The sequence below is a fragment of the Calypte anna genome, chromosome 2 (genome assembly GCF_003957555.1).
Source record: "Calypte anna isolate BGI_N300 chromosome 2, bCalAnn1_v1.p, whole genome shotgun sequence".
In the NCBI taxonomy this organism is placed as follows: domain Eukaryota; kingdom Metazoa; phylum Chordata; class Aves; order Apodiformes; family Trochilidae; genus Calypte; species Calypte anna.
Genome location: NC_044245.1, coordinates 63,730,953 through 63,752,107, shown reverse-complemented (window position 1 = coordinate 63,752,107; position 21,155 = coordinate 63,730,953). Strand labels below are relative to the sequence as shown.

Sequence of the window (21,155 nt, the reverse complement as noted above, 5' to 3'; positions counted from 1 at the left end):
GCCACATTATGACACAAGTCTGGGAAATTATATTCAAAATATATTTTAAAAAAATAAAAAAACCCAGAAACCCCTCCTTTGCTGATGCTTTTCTTTATAGGAAAGAGAGAGCATGCATCAGCCCAGGACTGGGAGGACTTATTGCAGCCTTGGCAGCTGTGGCATGGGAAGACTCTTGACCCTGGGTTGCTGGTACCTTCCTCATGTCTGTCTTATCCTTCATGGTCCTGGCTTGCCTCTCTCTGTGCCTCTGATCATGGGGATGTTATTTCTCAAAATTCTCAGCATACATTTTCCCTGCAAATGTGCAAACACCATGCAATGTAACTGCACCAAGTGACCACCCTCAGACTTTGCTTGCTCACGCTGGGGAGGAAGAGTAACTTAAATTCTTCAATTTTGTTTTGTCTTTTTTTTTTTTTTTTTTTAAGTATTGAGACTGTCATGGTATTTCAGTGTAAAGTTTGCAGAAAGCTGAATTTTTTTTTAAAACAGGAGCTCAGTGAAAATCTGTAACCTCCACCCTTAAGGGATTCAGTTTGAGGTGTGGCCTCTTAAATATCTCCAAGTCCCCATGTTGAAAGATAAAAATTGGAAGGGGATGAGTGGGCAGAAAAGTGGGACTGGAAGGAACCTTCTGAATACTTAGCACCCTTTCTATTACTAGGAAATTGCTAATGCAGCCCCTTTTGTAACCCAGGCAGTTTTAATGGACATGGTAATGATACTGTAGAGTCATTATTTGTCAAGGTCCTTGCTCCTGATAAATACTAGTTCAAGGAAAAGTCACTTTACATGGGGAAAAAAAAAAAAAAAGGAAAAAAAGCTTGCAGTATTTCTTTTAAGCAGTATTGCATCTTTTTTTTTTTTTTTTTTTTTAAAAGCTTTCTCTTGTGTGTCCCCAGGAATGGCTGGTGGACAGATTGCCTGATGTCTAGTGTGATGCTGAAAAATTTATTAAAGATTACAAGTTTGCTATCATAATGATCCATTTTTATGTTGAATGTGATTGTTAATACTGATCTTCACAATAGATGATAGATTCCACTGCAATTAAAGAAAATAATGTTAAAATGACAGACTAAAATTTTTCGCCTTTTTATTCATCTCTGTAACTATTACTCAATCTGTAACTACTAATTTTTGTAATCTGTAGGGTTCTCTGATAATTTATTAAAGCATTTATTTCACTACCCTCCTTTTTCTTCTTCTTTTCTTCTGAAACTACAGCTGAGGAAGTGGAGAGACTGGCTGCAATGCGTTCAGATTCTCTAGTCCCTGGGACACACACGCCTCCAATCAGAAGAAGAAGCAAATTTGCCACTCTTGGAAGACTTTTTAAGCCATGGAAATGGAGGAAGAAGAAGAGTGAGAAATTTAAGCACACTTCAGCAGGTAACAGTCGTGGTCGGGTTAATTTGTTAATATGAATTTGTAGTGCAGCCCTAATTTATAGGTGTTTTAAGGTTGCTGAAGCTTGGTTTGGAGACATTTCTCAGGTTCTAAAAGATGTTTGTTACCAGTTTTTATATATATAGCAACCTGCCAATATCTAAAGGAGGCCTACAAGAAAGCTGGGGTAGGGCTTTTTTCAGGGGTGTGTGGCGAGTGGCCAAGGGGAAATGGTTTAAAACTTGAAGAGAGGAGATTTAGGTTACACATTAGGAAGAAATTCTTTACTATGAAGGTGGTGAGATGCTGGCACAGGTTGCCTAGGGAAGTTGTGGCTGCCCCCTCCCTGGAAGTGTTCAAGGCCAGGTCTTGCCTTGAGCAACCTGGTCTAGTGGGAGGTGTCCGTGCCCATGGCAGGGGGTTGGAACTAGATGATCTTTAGGGTGCCTTCCAACCAAACCATCCTATGATCTGTAAAAAAAACCCAAAATGACACGTTGGGTACACTGCAATTAATTCAGTAGCCCACCAAAACTGTATATTCAGGTCCTGCTACTAGACCTAAAGGTAACCCAGAAGAAATCTTGTTGCATTGATTTGGCAGATTATGAGGAGAGGAAATGGGAATACGAAAAAGATAAAGCTAGTGGAGGATTTAGCTGTGTTGAAACTCCTTGAAGTGCAATAGTGCAGCAAGAAAAATATATGACAAAGGAGTTGACGCTGTGTTGAGGAACTTGCGTAACCATGAATTATTTGTTCCATTGGGCAGGAAAGATGTGTGACTTGTTTTCTGAGAAAAACAAACCCCTCTTTCTGCCACACCCCCTCCTTCTGCCATTGCTTGCTAATGCTCCTGCTTTAAGACTCTCCTTATTTAAAAAATAAGTATGAAGAATTAAAAAAAATATATACATATATTGATTGTATATTGGTCTGAGGAAGAATGCCAGATGCAGGCAGTGGTGCACATGGTAGACATTTGTACCTGATGTGTTTGTTTTCAAGCTTTGCAATCTATTCACAAGTCTTCTTTTCTTTGTTGTCCACAATGACTAATAATTACTACATGTGGTTTTGCAAGTCCTGAGCCTGGACTGTCTGTGAAAAAACATGTATTTTCTTCTGATTTTTTGTTGTTTTCACTGAAACTAGAAAGAAAACAGTGAGGATCTCTCTCTCCAGAAGAGGCTACAGTTACAGCCCAGTTGCTCTCTGATTTATTGCACAGTGGAAGCTTTTAGGCAAAACTTTACTGTATGTTCTGGCACCCCAAAGCCTGTACCCATGAAAATGGCCCTCCGTTGCTCAGGAAGTCTCATTTATCTAAGTGCAAATCCTTGCATGAGGTTAAATGCAGAATCAGAGTTTTCTGGGTTCTTACCTCAAGGTGCTCTTTACTCTGTAGTGTTTAAGCTGCCCCCTGATCTGTCAGGCAGAGACTAATGATCAGGAATAGTTGGCTGTATTGCTCTGACTGATGATTGTAATTTTTGACTTGACAGCTGAGAAGCTATTGTCACCAAAAAAGACATGGTTCTTCAAAACAAAAGGCTCATCTTTCATGTTATGTATCAGTCATAACCATAGTGCAGTGTAGCAGAATTTCCATGAAAACTGTGTAGCTCTTGCAGATATGTGGACTCTCTAGTGACAACTACTTTGGAGCTAGTTCCAGCATGCTGAGTTAGTTGGTTACTACTAAGAGGATAACCACAGCAGTTCAGGACATATTATGAGCTGCAGATGCCTGCCTAGTATTTATTTGCATGTTTTTTCCATCTTGTTAGACAAATGGGTTAGCTGCCTTGAATATGCCTGCACAGTCTGCTTTGGGCATTACAAGAAGTGTTACATAGATTTGCCCCATTTACTGAAGCATTTGGAAACTACACAGTGATTAAAATCAGAGTAAAAACATGTATTTCCTTTTCTCAAAGGAGAAGGAAGATTTGCCAGGTATAACAGCAGATCAACTCTCCCAGTAAGAGGGACTTCAGAGACTGAAGAAGCAATTTAAAAGCTGAGTCTCCAGGTTGTAGAGAATGTTAGTTGATTGCAGTACCCGGTTTGATCTCAGCTGAATGTTTTGTTATTTTTTTTTTAAAAGAAATTTTCATTTCTAGTAAGCTAGCAGTATCCTGCAGCTGCTCTGCAAAATTGGTATTCTTGTCAGCTCCCCCACTACTAACTGCAGCAAAAATGACACGGGTGTCAACTCACTGAGCACCCTGCAGAAAACACTGGGGGAGCTTTAATTTTGGGCTGTACCAGAGCTGGAGACCCCACAGTTTCCATCATCCCTTACCCTGAGGAATAGGAATCTACCAGGATCCTAATAGACTACCCAGGCAATCATCACCATTAATTGAACCTAGTATGTGTAATACAAAAGATTTTGCACTGGAAAACTAGTGGTTTTCTGCCAGCATTTGCATGACCTCTCATTTAATACCTCTGATCTCACTGAGAAAATATATTTTATTTTTATAATAAATCAAAAGACAAGCTCATGAGGTGGCATAATGAGAGCCAGCATGAAACTTCCTAATACAGGCTTATTTTCTTCTAGTGCACTGATAAATGTGATGCTTAGAAAGAAATATTTCCCACTGGTGTCCTACAGGCATGCAACCAACCTTTCCCACCTGCATGGAACACCAGTAATTATCAAAAAATAAATACTAATACAGTATTTTATTAGGCTTCTGTTTACTGCAAAAATAGATTGAGTTATTTTAAATGTTGAAAGTGGTAAGGGTCAAGAAACAGGACCTTATCTCTTGAAACTTCTTTTGAAATTACTGTGAGATTTTTTTTCTGGTAGAGAACTGGAAGAAAGAGAGTCTGGCCGATACGTGTGGTTGAAATGTTGCCTTTTTCTTGAGATTTCCAAGTGCTAACATTTTGTATCCATATCTATGTCAGGCTAAAAGCTCTTATAATTTATTCAGAGATGTATGCTTTAGTTTAATGGTCAGTAGACAAAATAGCCTTTTATGTAGTAGGAAAAATTATTTTCTGACACTTGATAATTGCATGGGGTGATATAGAAAACCTGTAATTTGACTGATGGAGGACCTTAATGTTCTGCTTATTATATATGGTTCCTTTCAGCATACCAAAAGTTGTGTCATGATGTTGGAGCATAACAAGCCCTGCATCCTCCACCTTCATTCCTGTATCGTCACTGATAAGCAGAGGGTGAAAACAATGTTTCATATATTTCATATGCTTGTAGGTTAAGTTGGTTCTGATATTCCTGTAGGAACTATGCAGTCATGAGGGGGACAGTCTTGGGTTTTGCTATAGACATCTAATGCCTTGTAGTTGGTCTGTCTTTTAGCATTATTATTAAGTACTTTGTCAGAGTGACCAGAACAGGTAGAAGAGATGCCATGGGGTGCCCTGCTGTTGCAAATTTTAAGTGTCAGGAGAGACAGCATCTAGGCTTTGATTTGAGCCACCTCTTCTGCTGGCAGGTGGAGTACTAAGAAGGTTGGTTGAGACATGCACCATGAGTGCAGATGGGCTCCACCTATGGACAGGCTTAAAACACAGAGCAAATGGGAAGGGAGATTAATTACACTGTGTGAAGAATGCAAGTGTACCACAGCAGGACCAGTAACAAGTTAGTTCTCATAATCTCTCTCCTCATTCTAGACAGAAGTGAAGCTCCTCTCCTCACAAAGCTTTTTTTACTGTTAGGACTGCAAATAATTTTGCCACAGAAGGTCCTAATGGAAGTTCTTTGATGGACACTGAAACTCCCACAGTACAACATAAACATCCCTGCTGGTGAAATTATATATACAGGGAGTTACACGAAGAAATTAAAATCAACCACGTTGTTAAAAAAAAAAATCAGTAGTCAAAATCATGGTGCATTTTTGTAACTCACCTAAAATTTCATCTTGAACAGAACATGTGAAAACCTTTATTACCACAGAGGGCTGAGAGCCCCTTATGGCCATGAGCAGTGTGACAAAGCTGACAACTCCAGCTTCAGGAGCACAGACAAACTTCTAAATGGCAAGATCGTATGAGTTGATGGGGCAGTTTCTTATAATTGATAAGGAGCAGTTTCATGGAAGAAGAAGCTAGGAAGAAACAGTAAATTATCTTTGCCTGAGTATGTTTCTTGGCTGTATGCAGCTGGGATGGCTCTTGCAGGATGCACAAGATTTTTAAAGCCACACTGGGCTCTCTTGGAATCAGCAAAGCAGATAGCAGGAGAGAATGCTGACTGTCTCTTTAACCAGTTCTTTGTCATTGTTTTTAATACCTTGATCTTGTTGTGCTCAATTCGATGTGAATTTGAAAGCAGTTCCTGGGTGTGCTGTTGTTTTATTGCAATGCCATACCCATGCTGGTGAAATGTCATTTCCTGGCAATGTTTTGGAGAAGGAGATGCTTCTGAAATGAAGAAGCCTGAGGGAAGATGAGTTCTGGTCTTACTTGAAATATTATTGAAGTTTTTTATCACTGTATTCATCAAGAGTCAACTGCTTGCAACATTTCAGGAAAAAAAAGTATTTTGACTGCTTGCAATAGCTTGAATAGGGAAAAATGTCTTGTTTCACCATTTCACTTTTCTGGTGACCTTCATTGTAAAGAAAAGAATTGGTACATCTGTCTTCCCCCATCCTCACTCCCTGCATTGCAGTGCTCAGGCAGAGGGGAGGGTGAAGCATGTAACTTGTACTTGAAGGAAACTGGTTTGAATGAGAAAAGGAAAGCAGCAGATGATAAGAAATTAAGAGGTGTATAGAAAGCTCAGCTGTAAGTGGGAGAGTCAAGGGTTTTCAGCAATGTTTGGTTTAGGTACATAGGCACCCTGTACAATGGGCAGAAAAAGCCCAATGTCAGAAGGAAGTTCCACATCAGCTCTATTGCCAAGTTGTCTGAGACAAACAGTAGTACTAAAGACAGAAAAGGAAATCTGCTGAACTCAGTCTTTCCTCCAAGGTACTTTGAAATCTCTCTTCATTCATATCCCAGATTCTCCTCCTAGAAATACCTACTACTTCTTCCACAAGGCAGTGAGGATGGATCAGTCCTCTGGAGCCTCAGCTCCCATCCCTAAAACTTGTAGGTGATCTAGACAACCACCTCCTGTCCCGTGGCCAAAGAAACGTGTGACAGTGACCTGCCAGCCTCATGGTTGGGCTGCCCTCCTGAGGAGAGAAGCTTTATTTAAATCCTGCTCCTGCTTTATTTAAATCTTCATTTGCTAAGTGTAATATTGTAGAGGTTCAGGAACCCATCTCAAGGTGTAAGACTGGCAAGTTTTATGGGATAAAGACAGGCTTAACAAAGTAGACCAGGATATCAGAAGAGCCAAGAGGCCAGTCAGGATGAGCCAGGGGGAGACTGGGGCAGTAGGACTTTCAGGGCAGATTCATGGGTTGATCTGCTGCCCAAGGACCAAAGCAAAGGATAGTTGTATGTACAGAGAATTAAAGTATTTTCTTGCTAGTAGTTAATGTTTAACTGGAGTAACTGTGCAATGGATCTTAAGATTGAAGTCCAGTAGTGCAGGCAGTGCCACAGAAGGGAGCATCTAGGGGTTTTCAGCTGGCTTTTTAGGAAGGGCATACATGCTCTTCCATCTACTTTCATTCAAGCCATTTTAAGAAAATAAAGGCTGCCAAAACAAAATCCATTAATGCAAGCTTTAGATGCCCCTCTCCCAGAACCTGTATTAAAGCAGCCATTCTTTATGTTCAGGTGCTATTTTTTTCACTTGCTAAGCCTCAGTGCTTTGTTTTTTCCAACCACAGCTTTTTTAAAAAGTGCTCTGTAAAAATTCATATGCCAATGTGTTTATATAAGTTAAGCTTCTCAGTCAGCAGAGGGATTGTTTAAACTTGGCAACACTTACAGGCAAGGACTTTCCATGTTTCTGTTGAATAATATGAAGAAAACAAAATGTGGTAGATCTGTGCACTTAGAGGAACTGCTGTTCATAAACCATCCAAAGATAATTTTATTCCTGCTGCCAATTATTTCTAACTACAACAGGTAAATATTTTGAACTTGGCTTTCCAGAATATTCCAGGTGGTAGAAATTGCAAAATGTGCTGCCAGTGCTGCTCTTGAACCTTCCTACTCCCTTCTACTTTGCCAATGGTTGTCTCCTTTTTTCTCATGTAAAGTTCTGGGGATGTTAAACTAGTTGTGTTATTTGGGTAATACCTTTGCCTGGGAAAGCAAAGGAGAAGCACAGCCTGCAGGTGTTCCTTCCCTTACCCATGCCTTTGGAGGGGCAGCTTAGGGGAGGGAGATTTTGGGTGGTTTTTCCAGGTGCTTACCAAGTTATTGATACCTGTCCGCAAAGGTCTAATTTTCAGCCTGTACTTTGGCACAGGTTTTGTTTGGATCATTGGCTAACAAGGATAACTGTTTTAAACCACTTTATGGTCCTGTTCTGTGCTCCTGAATTTTACCTAATAACTACTGTTATCCCATGAGAAAGGTAGTGATATTTCAGTTACAGTTCCTCCTATAATTTCAGGCCAGACTATATCTAAGTATGGAGAATTGAGGTAATTATAGTTTTATTTCCTTCAGCCTCTTATTCTGGTGACTTGGAAAAAGAATTCTGACTCTTCATTGGGAAAGAGAGGTCTCCCCTAAAGTGTAGCGGGATCTAAAGTTGCCCTGAAGCCTGAAATACCCCAGAGTCGTCTTCTCACCCATGGCAAAGCCTGTTCATCTGACTAGTATCTCCAATAGCCCTTTTGGTGCAAGACAGTGAGCAGGCAATATGGATGCTTGGTCACAGACAAATTTTTTTGGTGTGCTGGGGCAGCTCATAGAGCATTAAGGCTGTGATGAAAATCACTGATCTTTGTCAAGATTGTGGGTGAAAGAAATGGTACTGATGTAAAACATACTCCTGCCTTCCAAAAAGGAGCTCAAATTTTGTACAAAATAAAAGCAATGCAACCCCTTTTCAGAATTACCAAATGTTGCTTTGTGGGGGGTTTTTGAGGGAGGTGCAAATTGTCATTCTTTGAAGATAACAGCATTTTGCAGGAACTTGGGCTATTCATGAATGCACACTGAATGCAAGTACCTTTATCTGAAGGACATGCCAGGAAATGTATTTCAGTGTTTTCTAGGGGAATCTTGGAAGAGTTTTAATTCAAGTTTACATTTCTGTTTCAAATTTGAGCTAGGTATTAACAAGTATAGCTAAAAATTTGAATTCTAAGTATAAAGTAACCAGATAGGAAAAAAAGCCTTTGACTTGAAGTCTACTGAAATACTACACTGCTTGAGCTCAAGGACTAAATTAAAACTTAGAATCCATATTCAGTTTTATTTTTGTATCGTTCCAAAATAGCACACTTGCTATCTTCTTACTTTTGGAAGATTATATTATAGATTTAAATTCAGTTGTCCATAGCTTCTTCTTACGTGCACTAGAATTTTCTCAATGTTTTGAGAAGCTGGCTAAAATTCATGTAAAATTGTAAGTAACTTTTTAAATAAATTGATCTTTTACCTTTCTATAGAGCAAATGAAATTAGCCTGTGTATCTGCTTGCTTCTGGGTAGCCTATCATCTTTAAGCCAGTGATAATTTTCAATCATGCAATGAGATAACCAGCCCAAAGCTTATGCCACAGAAGGTACTTCATAGAAATGGAAAGCAGTGGGTGATGTTTGTTTCCTTATTGCTGGACTTAGGAATGGTTTAGATCTCTCATTTTAAGATAACAAGAATTCAGATGCATATGGAAGTTGCAGATCTGATTTGCACACAGAAGGCAGTTAAAGCATTTGTCTATTTTTATACTTGAATTGCCAAACAGAAGCTCCTGGTTCAAAAACGGGTATATAATCGCTCCCCTGGGAGCACATCTTCCACTACGAGCAGCATCGTTGTGTCTTCCTGAAGTCTACTGCAGAACTTTTCCAGGGTTTAAGAAGTGGACTTTGCTTAGCTGGACTGAAAAATGCCTTTTGGAATTATTCTAACCCCATGCCAGCTCTAATGGAGCATGTGTGGTGAGGCCCTTAAATGTGTCCCTTCCTACAGGAAAAGGGGCATTTATTGAGGCTGTTTGGTCTTTATGCTAATTGCATTTCCAGATGCTGTGAAGATTATATGAAGACGCCCAAACTGTATTACTGCAACATAATTCTATGATAATGCATTCCTGTTAATCTAATAATACAATTAATCCATTGATGATTTTATAGCAAATTCTGAGGACTGAAAAATAGATGCTGTTAATAGCATAAGCTTCTGCATGGTAAATAGGTTAGAGAACATCATTCACTAGAAATGTTTTTGAAAGTGTTTTAGCAACAAATCAACAATAATGGAATATCTGGTCAGGGGGAGGGAAAATGAGCATCTTTGGAAGAAGCTCATTCTTGTGTAAAAAATTGTTGCATATCCTCAGCTGCTATTACCATGACTCATGAACGTACAGTCTTCAGACTGCGTCCTTACGGATTATTTCAGAATGCTTTCATTTAACAACAAAAAGGCGTTGAAGCTGCTTTTTATTTTTAGATTGCATTCGAACCGTGGAAATTAATTAGTATTTCTCAGACTGTTGGCTTTTGTTCTTCAGGTTTTCAGCCCCCTTTTTAAAGATGCTGGGTAAAATAACAATGCTTCACAGTGACGTGAAGCCACAAGACATCTGCTCGGTGATGAGAACAAAGACTGAGCAATAGTGGGCAGCTGTAGGACCAAGTTATCCCAGGGACACCAAAAGCTTGCAGGTCCATTTCAGCAGAATGCTGCTGGCTGATCACAGGATCCTGCTTTTAAGTAACTCCTGCCCAAGGTAATTTATATTAATCCAACAAAGTAACAGCCGTTGGATATTGCTGAGGAAATTTGTCATCAATCAGTAATCCATGTTGTGCAGGTACATGTCTTGTGATTCAGCAGAGTCCTGGGGCTTCAGCTGGGGTGGGCTGCTTGGTGGATCCACTGGTTCCACCATTTTTTGGTCAGAGGGAATATGATTTGTTCCGAATAGTCTCTGAAAGCATCTGTAGATGCCTTCTGTTAGATGTTAGATGCCTGTGAGATGCTATGAGCTGTTGGATGCCTTCACTTGGAAGCACTGTTCAGGAAGTTTTATTCCTAGAATGCTATTTTGCTCTTGCTTGGTGTTTCCTGTGGGGAGGAAATGGAGCAGGAATCCCTGAGGCCAGTGCCTAACTGTATCAGTGACCCAATTGACATCTGACCCATGTTGTGATTGAGAAATGGGTTGGTATAGTAATGTCAACATGCAGCCCAATGACTCTAATCTAATGGGATTTTTTAATGACAATAGCTGCCCTTTGTTTCCATGTCTGTGAACTGCATTAAAAAGCCATGTACAGCTAAAGGCATAGAGTATTGGCAGAAGGGATGAGAATCCCATGTCCCTGGGGATCAGAAACATGAGGGGTGGTCACTCAGACAAAAAAACATTAGCTGCATGAGCTGCTTACAGGGCTCATGGGGCTATAATATGTTGAGGAATAATAAATAGTTACTGGAAAAAGAAACTGAATTGGCTTGTGTATGGAGGTTTGATAGTAAACATCAGATCATGAATTGGGAATCAGATTACACATTGGGAATCAAAGATAGCTTGGTGAAGTAGTATTTCTTATAAATCTTGGTGTAAGTCTTGTTTATAGTAGAGCTTGTTTATACATCATAAGTTAAATTATTTAAACTGTAAATACATAAACCCTTGGGTGGATATTATTCAATTCATAAATTTACTCATTTTGTTTTAATTCATTAAGGCCTGTTCAGTTTTGAACTAAAATGTCCACACAAATGTTTGGTGTGGCATTGGTGATCCTCCTTGAAGTACATAATTGAGATTGGTTTTTCTGGATGCCCGTGTAAGTAGCCACAGGAGCTATTGTACAGGAGAGAGTCAGTCAGGTAACTTTAGCTGCTGCAAGAAATGGGATCTAGAGGATCTGTTAGGTGAGAGCAGACTAGGCAAAAGAAGCCTGAGATGGTGATTAGAGCATGTAAGGGAGGAGGTAGCTGGTTTTGCTCTCTTCCAAAAATGAACAATACCTATAGATTATTGCATGCCAAGTATTGTAGGACTTACTTGCAATTTCATCAAGTCTCCTCTTTTTTTGTGGTCAATCTGTGCAGTTCTTCAGAACTGCAGCTCACTAATTCAAGTATTTAAGAGACTATCTTGGATTCAAGTAATTAAAAGGACTATTAACAACCCCTGCCATTTGACTGTAGAAAAAAGACGTGTAAAAAAATCTCAAATTGTTACTAGAAATTAAACTCACTCTTTTGAGGAAATTTAAAGATTTTCTGACTATTTATAATTTACTTTCTTGAAACCAATTTTCAGAGGAATCTTTCAATTCTTTAGTATGCTGTCTGTATAAGGCCTGGAGTACTAAAAAAGAAAACTTACTTTAGTTTCCATTTATGTGTGTAGGCCAAAGATATAATACTATCTGTTGTTAACTGCATACAAGTTGTTTATTATCTATGAGATGTCCACACTTATAGATAAAAGTAATGGTAGAACAGATCCATGACACTGAACATCATGCAGTATTTCTTTTATTCTTGCTAGAGTAGTAAGTATATGAGTTGATGCTGAAAAATGGAATATCTCAGTCCCTTATTTTGCAGCTGAATATGTTCATGTACGTTTTTGAAGGAGCAGACCTCAGTTTTTAAGAGTTCCTCTTAGAACGGTTTTGATTTGATAAATAACCCTCAGTCCTTTGTATCTTGAGCTCTCTATATATCTCTCTATGTAGATACACAGTCACAAAGAATTCTGTTGTTCAAAACAGGTAGTTTAAACCATCCTTTTGCTGTAGCAAATGATACTTTTTCAACTTAACCAACAAGATAATGTACCTATTTTAAAAGAGAAGTTGTTAAAGAGTTTACATTTGCCGCTAGCTACTGCTTGAGCCTCAAAACGCCAATCCCTCACCTCCCTGTGCTTTTCAGGGACCTCACAGTCTCCACGTGCTCTTCATTAATTCCTTAGTTAAAAGTAGTATGGGACTGACAACTGAAGAAGCATCTGAACACAAGCAGGAGTCTGAGGGAGGTCCAAAGAATGCCTGGCTTGTGCTGTTGTCTGAAGGCAGTGATGTGCATTTGTGCTGAAAGTGGTTGACAATGGGTTTGATTTTCTTCCTGCTGAAGCTGTTGAATTCTTCCCCTGCCTTCACCGGGTGCAGAGTGCCTGGCAGGCAGCTGCTGAGAAACAGAAGCCTCTGCTCATATAGAGAGACCATGAACACTTCTGCTAGCAAGAGTCTCCTTTCTGAGAAAGAAGACCTTGGGACTCAGTGGGTGCTCAGCTCTTTGCAGTAGTAAGCTTTGTGCCAGTAGGTCAGAACGTTTCCAGGATGCACACATGTACTCAGAACTCACCCTTGCAGTCTTTTATATTAAAGTTTTGTCTCAAGATACTTTGAAGCCCATGAATTTTCTATCACAGTCATCAGGAATCAATACTGCATTTAAGCTTCTATGCTGGCACATACATTTTCAAAAGTCCTGGCATACCTCTGATAGCCTGTGTGCTTTATGGAACTGATAGCCCTGTAGAAAAGATCATTGGATTCTTTCTGATTTTCATGGGCATGGAATCAAGCCTGTATTAAGTAGTCATAGTAGCATTCCTTCCAATTTCATATCTCATGAGAAAATATGCTATAGGTAGATTAAACATCAGTTAAAAAAATATGCAGTTGGCTGTGAGCGAAATATTCCGATGGCATTTGGACTGAAGTTTACATATGCTTAAGTGGTGGTGGTTTTTCTCTCTAGCTGGTGGCTTTTTGTACATCGTCTCATGTGGAGGATTTTGGTTTATAGTTGTGGGGTAAAATAACTCAATGATTCCATGAGAAAGAGAAGTTAGGAAACCTGATTTTGTATGGGTAGCTCCTTCCTGGATCTTTTGCTCACAAGTCTAGGATTGGCAATTTGAGTCAATTTTGTCTAACCAGCCTTCCAGTTTCTCTGAACTTTAGAAACATAACAAATGCAGGGTCTTTTTTCTTGCCACCAAAGTTAGAAACAGTCAAGCTGTCAACTAGGGCAGATTAATGCAAGAAAGTTGCTACTGCTGCTAGAAATAGGAATATGTGGGAGAAATTAGGCATTGGCTGGCTGGTACAGAAAAGGATACCTCAGCTATTCTTTTTTCAGACTGGGCAATGAGTTTGGGTTTGGCATCCTTTAGCAACATCACTCTTGACTCCGAAATATGAGGAACACCTCTCATCAAATGTACCTTTCTTAATAAGGCATGGATCAGGATGTGGAACTTCTGAGAATTTGTCTATGGAAATAATCAGGGATTTTATAATTGGAGAATCTTTGTGTGTCCTCACCTTTCCATTTCCTTTGAAAAAGAGTTAGGAAGGAGAAGCTATTACTGACATGGTGTTATTTGGAGGATAGGAATTAGATACTAGCAAAATTTAACAAGTGTATTTACCTGTAACTAATTGTATCATAGTTACAGTATTTTCATCAGAAAAGCACAAAGCTTTTTCTCCCTTTTTAAAAAAAATGGAAACTCTTTGTGAGCTGCACTCCAAAGCCCCATACTCCAGTGGTGTAGGGAAGAGCAACAAGTTAAAAAAAAAAAGGAGACAACAGAAAAGACAATCATGACAGCCACTTCTGGAGCTGCAGTGGCAATCCTGAATGCAACAGCACTGTCCCACTGAGCATATCAGTTTTCCTTGTAGGATGATTTCTGCACTGCCTCACAGCTCCAGCTGTAAACCAGGTGGAAAACCCCTTTGTGTCAGACAAGGTGTGAATGGCACTCTCCAGGCATTTGTTGGGTTTGGATGGGACCCCTGAGCTAGAGAGAAGGAGGTTTCTCTGTAGGCAAATGAATGAAGAAACTATTAGGGAAGTTGGGTGTTTCCTCTGTAAAGCAGGGTGAGAGGGCAGGTGTTAGGCTGTGTGGAACAGAGGCATGACAACTTCCCCAGAAGTTTTTATGATTTTCTAGATGATCTTGAGGTTTGTACAGAGGCATCTGGAACTGCTTGTCTGATACATCTTGCTTACTGAGAAGTGAAAGTGGGTTTCCTCAGTATTCCAGTAGATTTCATAATGAGCCAGGCTTTGGCCATCCTCATCCTGGTTACCTGGGATGATGTCTTTGGAAATGGTTATATCTTTATGGTTTATTTTCAAGAACTTGCATTCTGTCCCGTTGGTTAGGAAGCACACAAAATCAGCCAAGATCTAAAATTCTGAGTTATGCAAAAAAGTGACATTTTGGAATATTTGATCTTAGTGGGGCACAAACCTCAGTAATCATTCTTCAGATCATGTCTTGCTCAGCCCCTGGATTAATAGTACTGAAAATATCACATTTTTGTCTTAATTATCTAGTAAAGAACAATGTCAAAGGCAAGGAGTATCTTGATTGTAGAATAAGTAAATGGTCTACTTGTTTTTCTTGTGGAAAAGGGTGAGGTGAATGCCCACCATAACCCTTGCCGTTTGTAAGTCTCCTGCTACTGCACAGATGTTGCATTCTCCAATGATAATCTGATAATTGAAAGACTGTAAATCTTTTATAGCTTTTATTTACTTATTAACTAGAGGATAATTATAATGCCTTATCTCTGTAGTCTCATTCAGCTTTAGCTACAGCTTCTTTTTCCCTCTGACTGGAAGTAATTAATATATGAAGAGCTCTTAGCCCACTACCATCACCAGGAATGGGTGTACTGCAATGACCTAAATCCATCCAGAACCTGTGGAGAATGGTTTTCTTCCAGCACAATGGTATAATTCACTGAGTCTACATGGGCCCTGCCGCATTCTGGTCCTTGTTGCATCTGTCTCTCTGCAGAGGTAAAGGAGGGGAAGGTAGAATCTGAGTCCCTACTACTATACACTTAGAGTATTTCTTGGTATATGTAGTCCCCAGTATATAGCACATGTCTTTATAGTTTGCAGAACCCTGTTCAGGAAAAAAGTGAAAATCATTACAGAAAAGTCATGTGTATTGTCCTATAAAATAAAAGAATGCAGTCAGTGACAGCTACTCTTCTTAATTAGTGATGGCTCTAAACTGGCCCTAGAGTCAGTCAGATGTCCACTGTTTTTCATAACACAGGAGACCCTCAGATTGGCAGCACTGATGCCAGGAGCTCTAGCACATATACTCGTCCTTTGTAGTTACCAACTCCAAACACTATCTTTTATTTAGATGTGATGTTTATGCTCCAGAAAGTTTGTAGTTTGGAATGGGTACCTCTAAATATTGATGTTGACTTTTTGCATCTGAATCTGCAAAGGCATTGTGCTGAAATGAGAGGCTAGTAATGCTGTGGTATTTCTGGCATTAATGTGCAGACAACATTCCTGCAGGCTAAAATGTGCTGCAAGTAGCTGACAAAACCAATTAAAATCTCCCCATTTGTTAGTCTAACAGATTAGTCTATTTTCTGAATTCACTGCAAGGGTTGTGAGACTGACTTAACTCCCTTCATTTGAGTGGCTTTTAGATCAAGGCCAATCTGAGCTGTGTCATAGTGTTGCACCTTTCTGAACTCGCAGAGCTGAGATTAAATTGGTCATTGAATTAACAAATATAAAGCTAATTCACATTTTGATCAAGATGTTTTAGTTAGGATTCTTGCATCTGTTGAGAGGGGGTTAGCTGAGCTTCTCTTGCAGAAGGTCATAAGCCAGCTCCCCTCCTCCCTCTACTTCCCACCCATTGGGATCCACTAACAGAACCCCATGGGCTATCCCACATGCTGCAGCCTGAACCTTAGATTCCAGAAGAGTTGAGCCCCTGTTGCCAGTGAAGAGGTAGCAATTTTACAGTGTCTTCCTTGTCTTTAGGCACTGGTTTTTGTGCTGAATGGATCTGACTCAGAGCTTTTCACGGTAGACATGGCATCTTCATCCTGGGATCTTGATCATCAAAACGACCACTGAGAAAAAGAAGTTGTGTTTAACCAAGTTCTTCAGGGACTTATCTCTGGAATTATGGGCACTGAGGGAGAGTGACTTTGGAATGTGGTATCTGTTGTCTTGGTAACATGATTTCATCCAGGAAATACCATGTGTATTTTAGTACCTTTGATACCCTGACTTGCAATATGTTATATTGGTCTGCTTTCTTTTCTTGCATCCCTAGAAGGGGGAGTGATAAAAATGAATGTTGTGAATGCACTGGATAGAAAAATGAGAGGGGAAAAGAGCTGAGACGTGGCCCTTCTGTGCTAATTGAAGTTATGCCAAATTGTAGTTCACTGCACAGATAAACGGGAGAAGCAGAGTTGAGCTTTGAGGATTGTGCTATATAATAAAACCCATCAGTATCTCCAGAACAGCAGAGCTCTCCCTTAGCCAGTGTTATAACAAACAAGGCACTGATATGCATATTATAATAAATTGGTGTGTATCCTTGGTCTGAAACTCCTGTAGATTAAAATGAACGAAGTGATAGCTATTTCAAGCACATGTGGCAAGGTATGGCCGAAGTGAAGTACTCCTGCTGCTGGTCTAATGATGTCTCCTGTGCTGCAGAGAAGCTGGATAAAAAGAGGGCTAATATTCAGGAACCTTTAGATCTGTATTATAGTTGATTTGTAGTAAGTAGGGTAGAGTCTCCCTATTCATCTAACACCTGCTAGTTCTGCACAACCTTTATGTATATATCCTTACGTCCTACTTTTTTCCTTAATATCTATATGTGTGTTTGAGTGCTGTCCCTCACTACATTGCCTCCCTGCAGTAGATGATGTAGAGCACTTTTTTGTCTGTTAAGCTTGGTGGTAAAATCTCATTGCTTTCTGTCACAATGGGCATGACCCTGAGTAAAAATGTGGTGGAGGCAGGAGGCTTTCTGCTGCATATCCAGGGCATTCCAGTTAGTGAAAAGACCAATTTAAGTAATGCTATCAAGGAAAGAACAAAAAAAAAAAAAAAAAAAATCCATGCACATTTATTAGAGGAGATAGCTGTGGAACAAAATTATGTTGTTGAATAACAAAATGGAAATTGTTTACAAAGTGCTGATTTATATATCACCGTTTGCTTAATTTTTTCTTTTGCTTTGCTTCAATAATGAAAATGCATTGGTCTCATTCGTCTCCAGAAGATATTTTGTTATTTCCATTTGTTACTTGCTCATAAGAGTGTTTCCCAAAGTCTTTTGAAGTGGGGCTGCCTCTGTGTAGGAAGAGAGTCTCAAGAGCAACCTCTCATCCTGACTGCATGGCATCCCCATGGTAATCAAACCGACTGCTTATGTGGAAAAGTAATATGAGGAAAACCACTGAGGCAATTTTAGTTGTCTCTTAATGAAATGGAACAGCTGGAAATCAGGAAGAGCATGAGCATCATGGGACCAATCAGCCCTCTGTGGAGAAGCAGCAAGTGCTGTGCAAACCCCAATCAGCGTGTCTCTGACGAGAGCGGCACCGTACTGAGTGGGTAGCTAGTACTGCAGTGGAATGCTTAAATCCAAACACCACTTTAATTAAATGTCACTAAGTATTAGGCTAGGAAATATAAATAAACCAGTTGACAAGATTCTAAAAAATTGTAACCAGTCCTGGGTTTATGTGAGCATGCTGACCTGCGTCGTCTTGCCATCTGCCCGAGATAATTTTCATGCCTTAGGATATCCACTCCAGCCAGTGGTCCACTGTATTTTATGAAATCCTGGGCTGTTTTCCATTCTTTCAGTACTGTCTGCTTTGAGATTTCTCAGAGTACCCCTGAAGGATTTTGTTTTGGTTTCCTCTGTCATGGGAGAATCCATAGCTCAGACACCAACTTCCTCAACACAATGCAAGTTGGGTCTCCCGTTCTTCCTTCAAGAGCTGTCCCAGACAGATGTTGATGATATTGTGTTCACTGCAGGCATTGACAGTAGAAGAGAACCTTGCTCGTGGCACAGACAAAGCATGCACAAGAAGCAAGGGCTGGTTCATCACTCACATTTCAGCCCTTTTACTATCAGGTAGAATGCCTGCAGAACTCCTGGATATGCCCAGAGAATGACTCCCACAGGGAAGAAACTCTTAAGAGACAACCAGCAGGACCTTGCCCAAAGCTGTGCTTGCAAGCACTTGCTTTTGAGTATCTCAGGCAGCTTAGGCCAGGTCCTTGGCTCACAGCATTTTCTCAGCTTCTGTCTCACAGCCCAGTGGGTGGGCTAGGAGAGGATATACAAAGGTTGCCTTTAAGTGATGCTAGCCACAGAGCAGTGCTAGGCTAAGATTTCACTTAGTTTTATTTTGTAGTGTTCTTTAAAAGAGCTATGTGTAGTCTTTCCCATTTTTAGTTAATAGTTAACACCATTGCCACCTGAATAACACAAAGCCACAAATAATAATTATGCTTACAAAACATCAAGTTGCACTTTGTTACCTTTATTCCAAATGTCTCAGGTCAAATTTTGCTTGCAGTTATGCCCAGGTATTTCCTTTTAAACCAGTCAGGTTGGGTAACACTGGCATTTTAACTAAAAAGCGTAAATATTGCTGAAGACTGCATCGTTCTTCCTGTTCATCTTCGTCTGTTCAGTTACATGTCTTAATTTTCAAGCTGACTCCTACATTGAAGTGAGCCTGTGCTCAATGCTTAAAGATAAGCACAGGGCAGACAGTGTACTACTCACAAAGGAGGAAAGAGAGTAGGGGCTGACTCAAGAAGGAAGGAAGACAAACAAGGCATGAATAAGTATCCAGTGGATATTCATGTGATTATTGCGTACTCACGTGTGCTTATATTCACTCATTCCTACTTTACTCTTTCTAGATTTAAAAACCTAGTCAAAAATCTGTACCCTGAAGATTTGTAGCACGTAAATTATATTTTTGTCAGCATGTGCGAGGTGTCAATTGATGTGAGCAATTACTCTCTAATGTTAAATGTATTGAGAAAAGTGTAATCACCCAGCTAAGGGAATGAACCATCCAGAGCATCTTACTCGGGTAATAAGTATAAATACAGCTTAGTAAACTGGAACAAGTTGGACAGGTGTAAAATGGTGTAACTTCTAGTTCTTACTCTCCAGGTTTATTTTAACTTGTTATTTTTAACGCATAATTTAAAATCCATTCCCATTCTTGCCCATTTGTAGAACACTTTTAGCCTTGGTTATGTAAACATAAGCATATTTTATATTTCTTTTAAATTGAATTTATGGATTGGATGACTCTGAGTCGAGGCAAAAGCAATGGAGCACATAATACTAGGAGGTTTCTGTTTTCAGCTTCTTCTAGCTATGAAATGAGACGTGAGTAATTTAAGGTCGTTTTTCTTATTTTATTATTGCTCCCCAAAAATATAGACATGAGAAGCCTCTAGCTCTGCTGGATTTGCAGAGCTCCTAGTGATATAGAAATAGGTGTGATGATAATGAGATGTAAAGTGGTTGTGTGATATCTGGGACCTTATAAGAAAGTGCCTAATCCTTCCAATCTCCTCATACGTGATTCAGCAGGGTTACTGTGCTTCCTCCGGCTGTGTATTAATGTGCACAGGCATTTGCTCTTTCCTCCTCTCTAGGATTTTCAGAGTCCATAAAGAGTTTCAGGTAGACAATTCCTGTTCCCAATTATTTGCAACTGAGATACTTAGTGCCCAGAAAGATGAAGAGAAATTGAAAGTTTCACCACAGTTCCTTGTATTTTTGCATGTCTGGATGTTGCTTCACACCTCAGAGTTGCCCAGGACATTTTCAGGCATTACTCAGTGAAGTGCCAGAGCTCTGCAGAGGAATTGGGTTGTGAATGACTTCAGACCTTTATGGGAACATGCAGGCAGATGAAACTGCACAAACTGGATCTGACAGAATAGCTTGTCACTGCTATTCTGCTTTAAGCTCAAAGGGGCTTCATAATGTGGGGAAATCTGTGGGAAAGAGTCAGTATTAAAAAAAAAAACAACCCAGGCAGGCACCATTTTCAGTCCTGCCAGCACCAGTCTGTGGAGAGTCAGAAAATAAACTCTTAACACTGCATGGTGGCTTACTGGGAAGTGAAAATCATGAGAAAACTGTTTTAGTAATCTCAGATGTTTCGATGTGTGTGTGATTGCATGTTCTGTTTCTACTGGCTACTGTGGGCTGTTTTACATCAGTGAGCCATTTTGGAGTGATTCTGTTTGCAGCAAAACTGTTTGCAGTTTGTGGCTGCCTGAACCTGTTCCTGATGACTTAAAGGAGGGATATAAATTAACAGTCTGATGTTGCTTCAGCGAGCATAAAGGTATAAGGGATTTCAGGAGCTGCCATCCTTTTGGCAATTTGAACAATCAAACTGCCTTCCTGATTAAGAATGGCAGGCCTTTAAAAATACACCCCTAGGTGTGGTTTTGTGTCATCAGTTTTTAGTGGTCTATAATGCAGGTATAATTAATTAGATCACTTGAGTGCTAATGAAGCACTTCTGAAACCCCTGGAGAGCTTCACCAATGACAGTTCTGGTCAAAGCTATACATATACCAGTTATTACTTGAACCTCTGTCAAATGTTTTAATTAAGATGGGAATAGTTAAATTTGGTGCTCCATCACAAAATTCATCATGGTATTTCTGAGTTGGGTTTATCACAATACTAGTGAAAAGCTTTCAGGTTTTCAAACATTCTTGTTAGGGATCTTATCATGTCTTTTCCCTCCTCTTTTTCAATAAATTACAGGAGGGTAAAGTAGAAATACTGCCTTTGTTTACAGCTCTCTGTCCTGCCTGATAGGGATGCCATCCAGAGGGACACT

At 39.8% G+C, this 21,155-nt stretch overlaps 1 protein-coding gene across 2 annotated transcripts in view; it reads left to right on the top strand.

Moving 5' to 3' along the window:
• Window positions 1–1,241: 1,241 nt before the first annotated feature.
• Window positions 1,242–21,155, top strand: part of PHACTR1 (phosphatase and actin regulator 1) — a 129,295-nt gene continuing 109,381 nt past the window's right edge. For both annotated transcript variants that reach the window (XM_030446555.1, XM_008497130.2), the window contains exon 1: window positions 1,242–1,395. In XM_030446555.1, coding sequence (XP_030302415.1) covers window positions 1,257–1,395 — 139 coding nt within the window. In that variant the 5' untranslated portion in view covers window positions 1,242–1,256. The remainder of the gene's footprint in view (window positions 1,396–21,155) is intronic.